At 43.0% G+C, this 16,924-nt stretch overlaps 1 protein-coding gene across 1 annotated transcript in view; it reads left to right on the top strand.

Moving 5' to 3' along the window:
* The window catches only part of FREM3 (FRAS1 related extracellular matrix 3), a 229,581-nt gene that overhangs the window by 180,472 nt on the left and 32,185 nt on the right, over window positions 1-16,924 (top strand). Inside the window, exon 16 of the mRNA XM_086962240.1 lies at window positions 5,187-5,518. Within this exon, the coding sequence (XP_086818366.1) occupies window positions 5,187-5,518 (332 nt within the window). The remainder of the gene's footprint in view (window positions 1-5,186; window positions 5,519-16,924) is intronic.

Raw genomic sequence — 16,924 nt, 5'->3', positions numbered from 1 at the left:
CCCTTCACTCCCACATTAACACTTGATGATTTAGCTTAATTTTATAGGCTCGCAGTATCATTTCCATTTCATAGGCGCGCATTAGATCTTGGCCCGTCATCCAGACATATGCACACTTTTAGAAAACAATCCTTAATGTTCATGTTTAGTCACTCATTTTGATTGTCTTGGAATTCATATTTTATAAAACTTTCAAAAACATATCTGTTGCACGTTCATGATGCAGTGCCCCATGGAGACACTGTACTAAGTATCTCAGGAAATGCAGCAATGAAACAGATGACAATGTGGCCCCCCAGAAAAACATGGTGAGATGCCCTTAAGAGTCACAATGTCCATGCCAATAACTGTTCAACCTTTATCAAACCTTAATTATTTATTTATACATTTTTATATAACATGGACATTACCCAAAGTTGTTACACCTCTTTACAATAGAAATCCGTTTCATTACAGAGTTAGAAACAATTGCTACGCTTATTACAAATGTCACAAAGTGGCAGGTCAAAACATAGGAATATTTGCTTGTTTCACCAGTTAAAAAAGCTTTATACACAGATTATAGTAGTGGTGGATGGTGAAAAAAGTAGCAGCAAGGTTAGGTAAGGTGAGACAGGAGTAGTGCAGTAGGACTTAAGAAGGATACATTATCCTGGGGGATTTGGCTAAAGAGACAGGTGGTCAAAGTGTTTTTGTAGGAGAAGGGCTTTCAGCTCAGTTTTGAAGATCTGTAAATTAAGTGGTGGTACATATATTCTAGTCGCACCACCAGAGAAAGATTATGTCATGAATCTTTCCTTTTTGAAGGTCGGAGGCTCCAACAGCAAAGCTTCTGCATTACCTGATGGTCTGCTGCCACCCGTAAGCTTAGGTTTGGTAGGTAGAGAGGAGTGGTTGTATGCAGGTCTTTCTGGTTGATGCAGCAGTCTTGCCCTTCTTCTATGGGGAGTCAGCAAAGAGTGACACGTATTGGTGAAATATGGTTGTTTCTTTTTGTCCCATAGACGAAGCTTGCCGCTGAATGTAAAACTGATTGCAGAGGGGTGAGGTGGGTCTTGGAGAGACCGGTCAGGAGAGCGTTTCAATACTCGATTCTGGAGAGAACCAGGGATCTAACAAGAGATTTCAGCTCTTGTTCAAGAATGTAGCAGTGGATTCTCCAAAGAAGGTGTAGTTGATATTGAATTATCAAGGAGAGAGAGAGGACTGGATAGCCAGCCCGCGTCCCCAGGGAAATTATATGTAATCAATAAAGGACTGGTCTATAGTTAATAAATGACTCAGAATTGTATGTATAGGGGAACAGATTGTGTTCCTTCATGAAGCCCTCACCCACCAACCTAGTTGGTAGCATGCTTCATCATCGGGCCCACCCAGTGACACCAAGTGTGTCCTGGGTGTGCTTCAATGCCTGTGTTACAGCGGAGCTGGTATATTACTGAGAGTGCAGTGAAAGTGGAGTGATAAGTGAACAGGTTAAAAACTATCCAGTGGTCCCAGTGCCCCAAGGGGCCAACTTTAATATCCGGGCCTCTGGTAGCATTAAAAACAAGGCTGTGGATGTAGGTGGAGTGGTGATTATGAACCCCTGCATCCAGTGGTAGGTCTACATTTTTCAGCAAGGCCTTTATTAAACTTGCTTTCCTCAAGACCAATAGAAATGTGATGGTTGTACTAAAAGTGAGTACAGTGCCTCCCAGAGATTTGGCACAGCCTTCCTTAGTAGAACTCCCAGAGGTTTGATGTAGAGTTTGACAAGCTTAGGGGCAATTATAGAACCTTGTGGTACTCCTTGATTGATGGGCTTTAGTGAAGATAGACAGTCATCAATTTTGGTTCTCCGTGATCTACCCATGAGGAAGGATTCAGATCGCTTTAGGACCACATCGTCAATGCGCATCAAGTTTTTCAGTGTCTGGAAAGCCTACAGGAGCTGTGCAAGTCAAGGACTTGAAGCGCATCGTCGACAACCTGAAGCAGGGCTGTTTCGGTGCTGCATCCTTGGGTGAAACCAGATTGAAATTCTTTGATGTGTTGAGTGGTTTGTTCCGCTAGACATCATTCGATAATTTTTGCAAGGAAAGGTACGATGGTCATTCGCATCAATTTAGGGTTTTTTGAGAGGTGGCGTGACTTGACCAGTTTTGAGGGAATCCGGAAAAGATCCTTGGGTAAGAGAGAGATTTACAAGTTTTGTCCAGTTTATGTAAAGGTTTTTAGAAATATTACTCCGAATAGGGTTCACAAAGTGATTTGAGGGTTTGTTTTTCATGTTGTTTTTAAGTAGGACATTCTCCCCAATAATTTCTAAAGTTTTCCGGGTGTTCTTGGCTTTGCAAACTGTGAAAGGGATATGTTGGTTATCTTAGCATAGGGGGAATTTCACGTTGGAATCAAAACATTTTATAAACTCTTCTGCTTTCTTAAACTGGTCATCAAGTTTGATGGAAGCGGGCAAGGAAGGAGGGATGGTGACTGTTTTAATCAAATCAAAGAGTTGTTTCGGTCGTTTCTTGGCTGAGTGAAGAAGGGATCTAAAGTGGTTTGATTTTTCATGAAATATGTGCTTTTGGTAAAGTGAACCTGCATTGTTAAGGCATGCCAGATTAGTAGTGGAAGGAGTCTGTTTCCATTTCTTATATAGAGATCTCAAGGTTTTTCTATCCTTATATAAGGCCTTATCATACCAAGGAGCAGATGGTGTTAGTCTTTTCAAGAGCATGTTTGACTGTTTGATGGAGTTAAATCCATTAAAGACTGCCATGTCAGACTTTCCCAAAAATGTGAGAACAGTATCCCCGACCTGCTGGGCCACACCCTAAAAACTCATTAGGGCAATATGATTTATGGGCAGTGACAATGGGCCTCTTTTGGGCGACATTTCCAATGTAAACCTCTGGCTGCAGACACTCCACTATTTTATACAAGTATTGGTAGAATTACCCCAGACATTCCACTCTTTCATCCCCCACCCTCCAAAGTGAGTCTTGCAACAGCAGAGACAGCCCTGTTGGTGGAAAACGTCCACCTTCATGGTAACAAACTAGAAATAAGACATACTTTGCACTACCAGGAAAGAAAAGTACCTAGATCTGCCGCATTGACAGATGTAAATTATGCCAAGAAAATTCAAAATCACCCAATTGACAATATTTCACTGTGGTCTTTACTCAAATCTTTTATGTTAATTTACACAACTCCAAAACCAGTGCAAGGATCTCTAGGGGCAAGGCACAGTGGTATTTTAATGCCCCCCTCTAACACTACAGTCATACTTGTAGCTTCAAGGTACTCTCTGGGTCCCCACTGATAGTAGTGCCATAAGCGGGCGACTAGATTTCTAGTTTCTATTTATTACTTGTAGAGCAGCATTTCACGCACACAGGGTTCTTGGTGCTAGAGAATAATTTGCATATAGACAGTATTCACTGTGAGTCCATACTGGGACAAACACCAAGAAGAACTTAACACAGTAAGGATTTCTTGAAAGCAGGAAGAGAAGGAATATTTATGAGAGACAGTGGTGGTTGTTTCACATTCGAGGATCAAGCAGGTGAAGGGAACACCATCCACACTGGGAATGTCTACAATGTGTAATAGTTGCCCAAAGTTAAAAGTTAGATCGTAAGTTTCTTTCATGAGAATTACATCTGAAGCATTCATGCAGACACGACTGATCAGTGTCGTAAAAAAAACCTTATGTGTGAGACAGAGATTTAAAAAGAGTTCCTTGTTGGTCTAAAACCCAGTGAAATGTAATTATGGCTTGTGAGACATGCTCGTATCTTTTCCATTGAGCAACTTAATGGACCGTAAAATTCTGAATTTGCAGTAACAGGGTTAGAATACTTTTTCGTAGTTCAAGTTATAACATATTACAGCAATATGTCCTGCACATTATTAATACAGAGACTGGTCGAGCATGGTTATGGAGTGGTAGGAAAGATAGAATTGTTTCATTCTTCTGAATCTGCAAAAACTGGATTTGAGACCACATTAATCTTTGCCTTGAATGAAAGATCCTTGTCAAAAATAACTTCTGATGATTTTATTTTTTCAAAAGGCAGTGGGGGTGTTCCTTATGAGGTAGACCAGATGTCGTTTTTCCAGTGATTTGGGTGGCTGCCAACTAGCAGAATTCAAGATTTGCTGGTATCTAATTTAGAAAAAGTTTGTGATATCCAGACCTGACTGCCCTGTAGGCACTCCAAAATGTTAGCGTTTTAGGTGGTATATGTTCCAGCCTTATGAGTAGTTGTGTGTTGTCTGCTGAAGAGTAGATTGATGTTTTTAAGTGATTGTGTGCAAAGGCTAAAAATAGGACAGGAGGTCCTCTTCAAAACAATTTGAATGATTGAGTCCTACTGCCTATATTAAAATCAGTGGTGCTATTTATTAGAAGTAATTATCCATAATAGCTGTAGGCTTCTTTTATTAGGTCACATAGGAAAGGCCTTCTTGCAACTCACTGCGATCAATCAATCAATCAATCAATCAATCAGGGAATTGTAAGCGTGCTACTCACCCATGAGAGTCTCAAGGCGCTGCGATTTGAGTGTTTTCCTAACACTCACGGGACTCTGAATTAAGTACAATTTTACAATTTGAAAGGAGTGTAGAGTCCCATTTTGTGCAACCACCGTCCATAATTAATAAATAAGGCTCAAAGTGGTCCTGCTGCTGATACAAACAATTATTATAATTTGTGTGGCATCTCAGAAGCTAAATTGTGGATCCCCATGCAGCACTGCATGATTGTCTGTTGTTTGATACTGTACTCAGTGTTGGAGGATTGAATTTTGATGAAGATTGTATATATTTTGTTCAGAAAATTACAATGGCTGCCATGCTCCCATGTTTTTACTCATCATATTATTGAGATTGCATGGGTAAAAATAAGAGAAAAACAGAGAAAGGTCGATAGTGGCTGTCATGCTGTTCACATCAGATCTTGAGCCACTGGTGCATTGGTTTCAATACTGCTGCATAGGTCTGGTCATGATGATACACAGGGTAACTCCCAAATGTCTCTATCATCCTATGATACCGCCAGAACACTTGTTGCAAGATCCCTATCCATCTGCCAAAGGCTGTTTTACACTGTAGAAAGTGATTAGAAAATTTCACAAAAAATTTCCATTCCTTGTCATTCTCTCACAACATTAATCCAATTGTGTTTTTTTTAGGAATGCTGCCCGTCATCTCTACTCGACCAATGTCCAACTTTGAGTTGACCCTGAGCCCTGATGGCACTCGTGTGGGCAACCACAAGTGCTCTAACCTTCTCGACTACAATGAGATCCCGACCAGGCATGGCTTCATTACGGACAACACCAAGAATCCTGAAGTGATCGGTGAAACGTCCCCGTATCAGTATAACACAGCCCTGCGAACGGCCCGCACCTTACGCTTCTACCGAAACCTCAACCTCGAGGCCTGCTTGTGGGAGTTCAACAGCTTCTATGACATGTCTGAGCTGCTGACTGACTGCAGCGGCAGCATTGGCACCGATGGCCAGGTAAGTTTCTCAAGGCGACCTTTCTCAAGGTTAAGAATTCATTTGACCCTTTCTTCTTTACAGCCCTAGAATAGGGTTTGGGGTAAATTATACCCCCGCCTAGATTGACACTCTGATGGTATCTTTCCTTTGGAAACTTTGAACCCTGGGGTCAAACCAAACAAATACCACATCCATACATATTGACATAAACTTTTAGAAACATACTCTGAAACGGGGGTGCCCAAACATCCTGAAAACCGAAAGATTTCATTATTTCGAGAGATGTTTTAATGCAACAATCATAGCTGTGTAGACGGCTTGTCATCAGTCTCCTCCCCTGCAACCAAGGCGCGCATGATGTGTTCTTTGTTTTACTGCAGACCTCATGCCGCCATCAGGCAGGTGACGGGAAGAGGGCCGGGATCCAGGGGAAGGGAATCTGTCACTGGTAGGTCGTGGACTCATGTACAAAGAGGCTCCAGCAACATGGTTTTTGCCAAATAGAATTACCATGTGCCTTTTTTTGCTAAAAAATCCCTATGGAGTCAAACAGCAGTGAACAGGATGTGATGTTTTCAACACTGGAAGACACCTCATGGAGATCTGATGGCCTTTCAGTTCTTACCAGCATTTAAGATTGCTTTCAAACTCCATCTCCTAAACTTTGAGGTCTTACACCACTGCCACCTACGAAGGGCCTCAGAAGCTACCCACTCTCACAGCCAAACATCACGTCTCTTGTTGGACTGGTCACTCCTTGGCGCATCGTACAGTTGTCTCTGAGCACATCCACCTCTCCTGTCTGCTCCAAGTACCGGCAGGTGTTGTGTATTGTGCATGCTTTCTAAATACTAGCAGCTCACTTGAAATGTATAATCAAGAAGATAAATAAATATAATAAAAAGCTGGATATTTTTTAGTCTGATGTGTCATACCTAGCATGGTGCATCACCTGGCGCCAGCATGACCATCACCTACGATAAATAAAGCGTAGTTGGAATGATATATCTGAAAATGCATATCTCTGTCCTCCCACGTTAACATATGCCTACCCAGTTAGCCGAAATATATTTTCCAGTGATAGACTTTTTCCCTCAATTTTTGGCAGGTGTCCCTCAGCCTGAGTAGATAGAACTGGTGTGTTTGTTTTTATGGCTGACTTTTCAACTGAAAGATGTATTTTTCTTGTGAAAAGAATTCTAGTGGTTCGAAAGTAAAGCACTTCTCTCAGCCCCCTGCGTGCTTCCTATGGAGTGAAAAGCAGGGTGGCCAGCCGCTCTCGTAGCACAGCCTGGCCTGCTGAGGGTGTGTGTTGTCTGCGCTCATTTTAAGCACTCGAGTAACACAGGCCAGGACCCCCAACATGCAGAGGCAGCCTGCCGCCTGGGAGCGGCGCCAAGGGAGACTGCAGAGCAGACTGCACACATCTCGAGAGGCCTCCGCCCCACCGAGAGCTAGCAGGATGCAACCCTAGACGGTTCTTTGTAACACAGCACCAGGATCGTTGACAAAGCCAGCTCGCCACTTTATCTGAAGGGGCTCTCGAGGGCCGCTCGCGGACAGGTGACCTTTATGCTCGCAAAGGTACTTGCAAAGCCAAGTGAATGTTGGTTTAGTGAACTGTGTCTGGCTTCGTTTTTCAAGATACACAAATTCTAACACAGTCAGCATTGTGAAACAGCAATGCTGATATGTTATAACTCTAATGAGGATGAGAGGAACTGAGGCATGATCACTGGTCTGAGTCCATTCATGGTCAGGAAGCAGATGATTTTTTTAAAAATGTGACGTAATGCTTCTTGTGAATAGAGGTACCGGGACACATTTGTATTTACCAATGCTTTTGGGAGTGATGTCCTCTCAGCTCAGAGCCTCTCACGCCACCCATCCTTGCCAGTTTACAGCAGAAGAACGGAGAGTGGAGGAGCCTTCAGTGTCGAAAATTGGGCCTTGAGGCCTGCGCCTTATGCCTATGGCTTTAGAACTTGAGTAAGTCCCTTTAATTCGGCGATAAACTCACACAACAGATACTGTTAAATGAACTGCGGTGAAGTTAGGTCTTGTGTCAGAGGCAGCAGGGTTTTTGTCCTTTATAAGCTCATCTCTGGAATTAACCTGACCAATTATTGTCAAAATTTCAAGAGGCCACCCAGGATTCATAAAGCTTTTATATATGAGTAGCTGTGACTCCTTGAATTACAGGAGTAAGTCAGCCCAAAAGGCACAGGCGTTCATATCTGCTTATAATCCGAGACACAGCAAGATACATAAACAGATGCCTGCCCACACGAACTCCCAGCTGTGGTATTGTAGAAAACTTTGACAGCCATCAACACTAAATGGTCATGCAAATTACAAAGAATGAGCATTACCATAAGCATAACAAAACATAACCTTTTTCGCTCCTGACCGTGCCAGGCAATTGACAGGACTCTTCGGCCACTTATTTGAGGCACTCGCTTATCAAAGACACCAAAAATGGTCCCACACTCCAGGCTTCAGGACTAGTGACATGCGTAGTATCCGGTCAGACCTTGGACGTCTTAGTCCACAATGGTGCCCCTGGGTTTTAAAGGACATGCATATTGAAACTCCCTAACCACTGTCTATACCATGGGTACTCACAAACATATTCCCGGGGTCCGCAAAGTTTGGTCTACGGTGTGACCGAGGGCCGCACTGATGCCAGCGGGGGCGTAAATTGGAAGTAGGGTAAGCAACGCATGTATATCTAGTTGCTGTCTTTTAAAATGAAGGTGTTCCTAAAGTTAAGGGCCTATTTACTTCCTTTCCCTAACTGCAATTAACCTTTTAAGAAGAGTTTGCTGTATATTACATTTTTTTTCCATGTTTACGCTGAGTCGTGTAAGCAGCAGCCCGGTGCTGCTGCTGCCCAGGGGGCCACATGTAAAGGTAAGGAGGGCTACATGCGGCCCCCGGGCCGTACTTTGAGTATCACTGCTCTATACTCTCCAGAGAGATAGTTTTTACTCCAGAGAAGCCCAGGCACATGTGGGTAATAAAAAAAAACCTACTGAATGCTAATTTTAAAATTAGGTGCATCTAGGTTGACGGAGTAAATCACCCGAGCTCAGACTTAAGGCAAGAATATATTGTGTAATTGGAAGGTAGAGTGAGCAAAGTTTTACTGAAGTTCAATATATTACCAAAGGTGGTCCTTAACTGTACGTTTCAAAGGATTAAAGTCTAGATTTTCCCCAGAGGGTGGGAGTTAATTTATTAAATTGTATGCTTTCAGTGGGGCACACCGGGGAAACTAATTACCAAATTCAGGCTTGTGTTGTCTGGCTTCAGGGTTTTTATAGTACCTGTCTCGAAATCACTCTCTTTCCTGATGAGTGCTTGCACATTTTTGTCAAGCCATACCTTGTTAACAGGGTTAACAGTTGAAAGAGTTTTTGAATCGCTTGCATTCAAGGGTGCTCATAAATAGGTATGCCATGTATTGTTAATGATCCCATATATATCAAATCTGGTGAGTGAGTAAAATGCTCACATGTTTGGTTTGATGAAAAGGCTATCTTCGAATATGTGTAGATGGATGGTTATGGATGGGTAAAAGTCTTAAGCAAATACATTTAGATGCACTGTTAGGATCGCCAGTACTGTTTCCATAAGGAATATAACAGGAACTTGTATTGAGGAAAATAAAATAGTTTTGTAGAAAATTAGGCCCAGGCTTAATAAGTCGATGGGTTGTCCTTGTATCGCACAAGGCCATGCAAGAACAACACAGAGGGGCATATCTACAGGCCCCTATCGCCACCACAACATCACTTTTCACGACGTTGTGGTGGCGGTAGGGGCTTTGCCTTATTTACAAAGCAACATTAAGCAACTTAACATGGATTACCGCTGCCTTGTAAATAAGTAAACAACGAAGAGTTGGCTCCTAATCAGTTAGGCTGAGCACTTAAACACAATAGACCAAAAGATATGCCAGAACTGATATATAAATTCAACATTAAATTTTGCTCATAGGTTAGAAAAACTCATTCCAACCTGAGATCTTGCTAATAAATAGCGATTTATTCAGTCAATTTAAGAGAAATTATTTCAGACAAATTGTTACATTTTATACAATACTACACCAATATTTCATACAACAATCATTCAACTAGTCATCCATATCACACACATACAAAATCAGACATCCATATGTACACAGAATTAAGGAGTTGTCACAGGGAAAAAGAACGAAATTGAGGAAGAAAGGGACAAAGGCTGCTCAAACAATACACATCTGTAATATGCCATCTATCTATACATATATATACAATAGGAAAATAATCATGAACAACTTAAATGATGTCACACACTTTATATACACAGATTAGAGTATTCAAGTTAGCACTTGTTTGAATTTTTCACTTTAGAGAGAGCAGCACTTTGCGGGGGGGCCTACGCGTTTCGAGTCCAATACAATGAGGGGACTCTCATCAGGGCCAAAGGAATTATCTGGAAAGAAAAATATATCTCCATGTCAGGATTATGCTCGAGACCTTTTAAGACACTTTTCAGCATAAAGACCAATTCTCTCACGCAGCTTACCCTGCTGGTCTGCAAGGCCACTTGACAGGTGAAGAATGCAGGGATGCGGTCGGTAGCGCTCACTATAGAAATTAGCGGTGTCACACTAAGGAGTGAAGGGCAGCAATTAGCCTCCAGTGTTCAGACTAGGCAGTAACAGGTTAGAATGTACTGAAGGGAACAGGTTCTTACCTCGCTCAATCAAGGCGGACCGGGGACGAGGTGGTTCTCTACAGTCTTGATCAATAAATAGATACGGACGAGGTCTGGGGGGCCTTAAGGGAACAGACAAGCGGCAGAGTGTAAGAGTCCAAAAACCACCCTGGTGAACTGGCACCCGCATTAAATCGAACAGGGTCAATGAGAAAAGATCACCTGTACAAAGTCGGCCTTTAGACTCAAAGGGCAGACGTCCCACACGAATTTTGACGAATGCTGATTAGTAATCCAGGCTCCTGCAATAGAGCCACAAAGCATTAGTCACAAAAAGCCCTCAATCAGACTGACTCAAGAATTGCTGAACGTCGCGTTTGGGACACAATAGCAACGCACCTACTGGAAGGAGTCTCCTCGTCTCGTTTCGGCGTCTCCTGAGCGCTGATCCTTCGCGCATGCGCTATGGATAGCTAGCCCGGAGGAGTGTCCGTTAATGTAGCAAAGTCCGCGAGGGACGCTAATCTGTAGCGCGTGGGCGCTGGAATGGTGGAAGACCGGGTAGCAGTGTTAGGAAACCGGCGCATGCGTCCTGCATTCCATAGACTGTTTACTGGTGGGACACCAGGAACTAGTGTCAGTCTCTAATTCCTACACAATTTAAAGGCGGACCAATGAAGCCATATACAGGACAGGAAGTGGACCAGATAATTCAGAGTTTATAAATCTCTGATAGTTCATTGAGGCCAGTGACGGCCGTGTTGAACTTTACAATTAAGAGTGCCTCCCTTTTGGAGAGTCTGGCATCCCAGTCTCCTCCTCTGGGGTCGCGCTCTACCTTGGAAATTATGGTCCATTGCAGGTCCTTAATTTGATGGGACAATCTGTTCCAATGGTTTACCAGTGGAGCTGTTTCAACCCGATTTTTTAATCTGGATTTATGTTGCGAAATCCTTTGTCGGACCTCCTGGTTTGTTTTTCCGATATACAGGAGTCCACAAGGGCACACGATTCCGTACACCACGTATTTTGATTTACAATTGCTGTGGGTATCGTGTTTCCATGAGATGCCTCTGTGCTGGAACAGAGATCCCTCTATTGTAGACTCGCAGCATACACATGTGCCACATTTGTGGTGCCCTGTGATCGGATTTAGCCCCATCATTTGTCTGATGGTGGGAGGTGCTTGTCTGGGAGTGGCTGCTCTTACTACAAAATTGGCGATGCTCTTATCTTTCTTGAACGCAAAAAGCAGGGGTTCCTTTAAGCATTCTTCAAGATTCTTCACGAGGTGCCAGTTTTGATTTATCACTTTTTTTAACTGATTGGCATTAGGACAGAACGTAGTGACGCACACCTGACGTTTTAACTGTGGCTTAATGCGTCGTTCCAGGAGGGTCTCCCTTGGAGTCCACCGTGCCCTTTTCATACAGTTGGAAACCAATTTTTTAGGGTATCCACGATCGCATAACTTTTTCACTAGGTTGTTGGCATGATACTTATAATCATCATTCATGGCACAATTCCTTCGGATGCGAAGGAATTGCCCCAGTGGTAGGTTCTCTCGTAGACTCCTCGGGTGGTTGCTTGAGAACAGAAGGGCTTTATTCCTGTCTGTTGGTTTAACGAAGAGCGATGTGGATAATTTTCCTTCATTAGGAAAGACTTCCACATCCAAGAAGGATATTTTTTCTCTTGATGAGGATATGCTGAATTTGATATCCACTGTCCTTGCGTTTAGCCAGTTATAAAAGCATTCCAGTTCGTCCTCAGTGCCCTTCCACACCATAAAAACATCGTCGATGAAGCGTAGCCACTCTCCAATGAGATCTTTAAAGGGGTTTTTGTTGTAAATGAAAGTCTCCTCGTAGAGAGCCATAAAAAGAACAGCCAATTCAGGGGCGAAGGGACACCCCATCGCTACTCCTTTTATCTGGAAATAAAAATCATTCCCAAAACAAAAATAATTCTTTTTTAGGGCAAAGGATGCCAGATCAATCAAGAATTTGGTTGGTACCTGTACTGGTTGAGTTCTTAGCTCCAGGAAATATGTACACAAGACGCAAACAAACCCCCCGGGAGACCAATTGTAGCAGGCTGTGATTCATTACTCGAGCCCGTTGCCAAATATGTCGACGTGTTCCTGAAAGAATTCATGAGCCTAGTAAAATCGTACCTACAGGACACGACGGACTTCATCAATAAACTTGAGTCCATAGAATTCTGTAAGGGCAGGGACACCCTGGTCACCTTGGATGTGATGAAGCCATAGCAGTCCTTACATATTTCCTGGAGCTAAGAACTCAACCAGTACAGGTACCAACCAAATTCTTGATTGATCTGGCATCCTTTGCCCTAAAAAAGAATTATTTTTGTTTTGGGAATGATTTTTATTTCCAGATAAAAGGAGTAGCGATGGGGTGTCCCTTCGCCCCTGAATTGGCTGTTCTTTTTATGGCTCTCTACGAGGAGACTTTCATTTACAACAATAACCCCTTTAAAGATCTCATTGGAGCGTGGCTACGCTTCATCGACGATGTTTTTATGGTGTGGAAGGGCACTGAGGACGAACTGGAATGCTTTTATAACTGGCTAAACGCAAGGACAGTGGATATCAAATTCAGCATATCCTCATCAAGAGAAAAAATATCCTTCTTGGATGTGGAAGTCTTTCCTAATGAAGGAAAATTATCCACATCGCTCTTCGTTAAACCAACAGACAGGAATAAAGCCCTTCTGTTCTCAAGCAACCACCCGAGGAGTCTACGAGAGAACCTACCACTGGGGCAATTCCTTCGCATCCGAAGGAATTGTGCCATGAATGATGATTATAAGTATCATGCCAACAACCTAGTGAAAAAGTTATGCGATCGTGGATACCCTAAAAAATTGGTTTCCAACTGTATGAAAAGGGCACGGTGGACTCCAAGGGAGACCCTCCTGGAACGACGCATTAAGCCACAGTTAAAACGTCAGGTGTGCGTCACTACGTTCTGTCCTAATGCCAATCAGTTAAAAAAAGTGATAAATCAAAACTGGCACCTCGTGAAGAATCTTGAAGAATGCTTAAAGGAACCCCCGCTTTTTGCGTTCAAGAAAGATAAGAGCATCGCCAATTTTGTAGTAAGAGCAGCCACTCCCAGACAAGCACCTCCCACCATCAGACAAAGGATGGGGCTAAATCCGATCACAGGGCACCACAAATGTGGCACATGTGTATGCTGCGAGTCTACAATAGAGGGATCTCTGTTCCAGCACAGAGGCATCTCATGGAAACACGATACCCACAGCAATTGTAAATCAAAATACGTGGTGTACGGAATCGTGTGCCCTTGTGGACTCCTGTATATCGGAAAAACAAACCAGGAGGTCCGACAAAGGATTTCGCAACATAAATCCAGATTAAAAAATCGGGTTGAAACAGCTCCACTGGTAAACCATTGGAACAGATTGTCCCATCAAATTAAGGACCTGCAATGGACCATAATTTCCAAGGTAGAGCGCGACCCCAGAGGAGGAGACTGGGATGCCAGACTCTCCAAAAGGGAGGCACTCTTAATTGTAAAGTTCAACACGGCCGTCACTGGCCTCAATGAACTATCAGAGATTTATAAACTCTGAATTATCTGGTCCACTTCCTGTCCTGTATATGGCTTCATTGGTCCGCCTTTAAATTGTGTAGGAATTAGAGACTGACACTAGTTCCTGGTGTCCCACCAGTAAACAGTCTATGGAATGCAGGACGCATGCGCCGGTTTCCTAACACTGCTACCCGGTCTTCCACCATTCCAGCGCCCACGCGCTACAGATTAGCGTCCCTCGCGGACTTTGCTACATTAACGGACACTCCTCCGGGCTAGCTATCCATAGCGCATGCGCGAAGGATCAGCGCTCAGGAGACGCCGAAACGAGACGAGGAGACTCCTTCCAGTAGGTGCGTTGCTATTGTGTCCCAAACGCGACGTTCAGCAATTCTTGAGTCAGTCTGAGTGAGGGCTTTTTGTGACTAATGCTTTGTGGCTCTATTGCAGGAGCCTGGATTACTAATCAGCATTCGTCAAAATTCGTGTGGGACGTCTGCCCTTTGAGTCTAAAGGCCGACTTTGTACAGGTGATCTTTTCTCATTGACCCTGTTCGATTTAATGCGGGTGCCAGTTCACCAGGGTGGTTTTTGGACTCTTACACTCTGCCGCTTGTCTGTTCCCTTAAGGCCCCCCAGACCTCGTCCGTATCTATTTATTGATCAAGACTGTAGAGAACCACCTCGTCCCCGGTCCGCCTTGATTGAGCGAGGTAAGAACCTGTTCCCTTCAGTACATTCTAACCTGTTACTGCCTAGTCTGAACACTGGAGGCTAATTGCTGCCCTTCACTCCTTAGTGTGACACCGCTAATTTCTATAGTGAGCGCTACCGACCGCATCCCTGCATTCTTCACCTGTCAAGTGGCCTTGCAGACCAGCAGGGTAAGCTGCGTGAGAGAATTGGTCTTTATGCTGAAAAGTGTCTTAAAAGGTCTCGAGCATAATCCTGACATGGAGATATATTTTTCTTTCCAGATAATTCCTTTGGCCCTGATGAGAGTCCCCTCATTGTATTGGACTCGAAACGCGTAGGCCCCCCCGCAAAGTGCTGCTCTCTCTAAAGTGAAAAATTCAAACAAGTGCTAACTTGAATACTCTAATCTGTGTATATAAAGTGTGTGACATCATTTAAGTTGTTCATGATTATTTTCCTATTGTATATATATGTATAGATAGATGGTATATTACAGATGTGTATTGTTTGAGCAGCCTTTGTCCCTTTCTTCCTCAATTTCGTTCTTTTTCCCTGTGACAACTCCTTAATTCTGTGTACATATGGATGTCTGATTTTGTATGTGTGTGATATGGATGACTAGTTGAATGATTGTTGTATGAAATATTGGTGTAGTATTGTATAAAATGTAACAATTTGTCTGAAATAATTTCTCTTAAATTGACTGAATAAATCGCTATTTATTAGCAAGATCTCAGGTTGGAATGAGTTTTTCTAACCTATGAGCAAAATTTAATGTTGAATTTATATATCAGTTCTGGCATATCTTTTGGTCTATTGTGTTTAAGTGCTCAGCCTAACTGATTAGGAGCCAACTCTTCGTTGTTTACTTAGTTCTTAGCGGGATATTTCTCGCGAAGTTTCACTGCCTGTCACAACTCTTGTGAACAAGGTGAATTAATTCCCTGTCCTTCCACGGACTATAGGTACACTTGGATCCTAGGTCCGACTAAAAACGCAGCCCTTTTTCTTAGCTCTAACCCTTTTTGTGTCATAATTTATTTTTGTGTTATTTCTAGTTCTTCATGGCAGAAAAGGATACTCTAGCCTTTTCTGAAGACCATTTGAAAGATCTTTTGAGCAATCCACCGGTTTTCTCCTCAGTGACCCTCAGTGTCTCGGCCACTTCACAGAACGAGACAGATAAATTACTTAGGCTGAGAAAAAAACAAATTAGAACTGACCTACATGGTCATTTCCTTTTGCAACATTTAAGGGAAGGTACGATCCCGGGTGGTCTCCAAATTAAAAACATTCCGGTCGTCTTTACGGAAGACCCTATATTCAAAAAAGGTTTTAGTCAAATAGAAACCAAATGCAGTAGAGACCTTATGGTCCTCACTGTAGAGACAGCTGTTAGAATCTCTAGACAAGAACTCGAACAAATAGCCCAACTTGAGTCTGAGATACTTGGCAATCCAGCGATAGTCGATGCTAAGGCCTTAATAGATAAGGTTGCTAAAGAAATACAAGACTTCAAAGATTATAGTGTGACTCAGAAAACCAACCAGTTCGAGAAGGACAAAAAGAACTTTTCCCTCGAAAACGTGTACCCCTTTTTACAAACTGATTTTTATACCAAACCTGATTCGAGGCGCTTCCTATCAGGGAACCGTGGCAGATCACGTAATCAGTTTATAACTTTCTCAGATACTTCTTCGTCAGGTGGTGAAAGTGACAATAGTGGGAACAATAGCAGTAGCGGACCGAATAGGAACCGAAAATGGAATCGGAACCAGCAGCAACAGACCAATGCTCAAAATCCTTTTTTAGGGAGAGGCCAAACACGCCCGAGGGCGAAAGTACAATGGGAAATGAAAACCCGGCGTCAGCACTATCAAAACCAGTAGTGTCACCCATTTTTAACCTCTCACCTAAAGTACTCACTGCAGCAGAAGAGAGTGTCCTTTCCAAGGGACTCTCTTTTGTACCATCGAAACGCACTGACTTTACCCGAATGAAAACTGAGTTTATTGAGTTTTGCCGCAAATTAAGACTTGCAACTTTCTTTGCGGATAATCCCAATGCTGCCACTCCTGAAGTCACGGGGCTCCGGAATAAATCCGCTTTTTGCCCGCCTGGGCATAAAATCCCAAAGGAGATATTAGTTTTTGAAAAAACTGTATTGTCTGCAATTTCTGCCATGGAATCGCAGAAAACATATGTCAAATTCAACACCTCACAAGAAGAGAAGAAAGCTCTTATAGATTTAAGGAATGATCCCACTATCACCATAAAGCAAGCCGATAAGGGCGGGGCTATAGTGGTCTGGGACACTATCAGCTATAACGAGGAAGTCCTGAGACAATTAAACGACCAGGAATGCTATAAGAAAATTCAGAAAGATCCCACATCTGAATTACAGAATCATTTGTTCTCGATTATCAGGGAAGGCTATGACCAA

Source organism: Lissotriton vulgaris, chromosome 3_1, assembly GCF_964263255.1.
Source record: "Lissotriton vulgaris chromosome 3_1, aLisVul1.2, whole genome shotgun sequence".
In the NCBI taxonomy this organism is placed as follows: domain Eukaryota; kingdom Metazoa; phylum Chordata; class Amphibia; order Caudata; family Salamandridae; genus Lissotriton; species Lissotriton vulgaris.
Note: the sequence above shows the minus strand (reverse complement) of the source record. Positions and strands in the feature narration are given on the sequence as shown.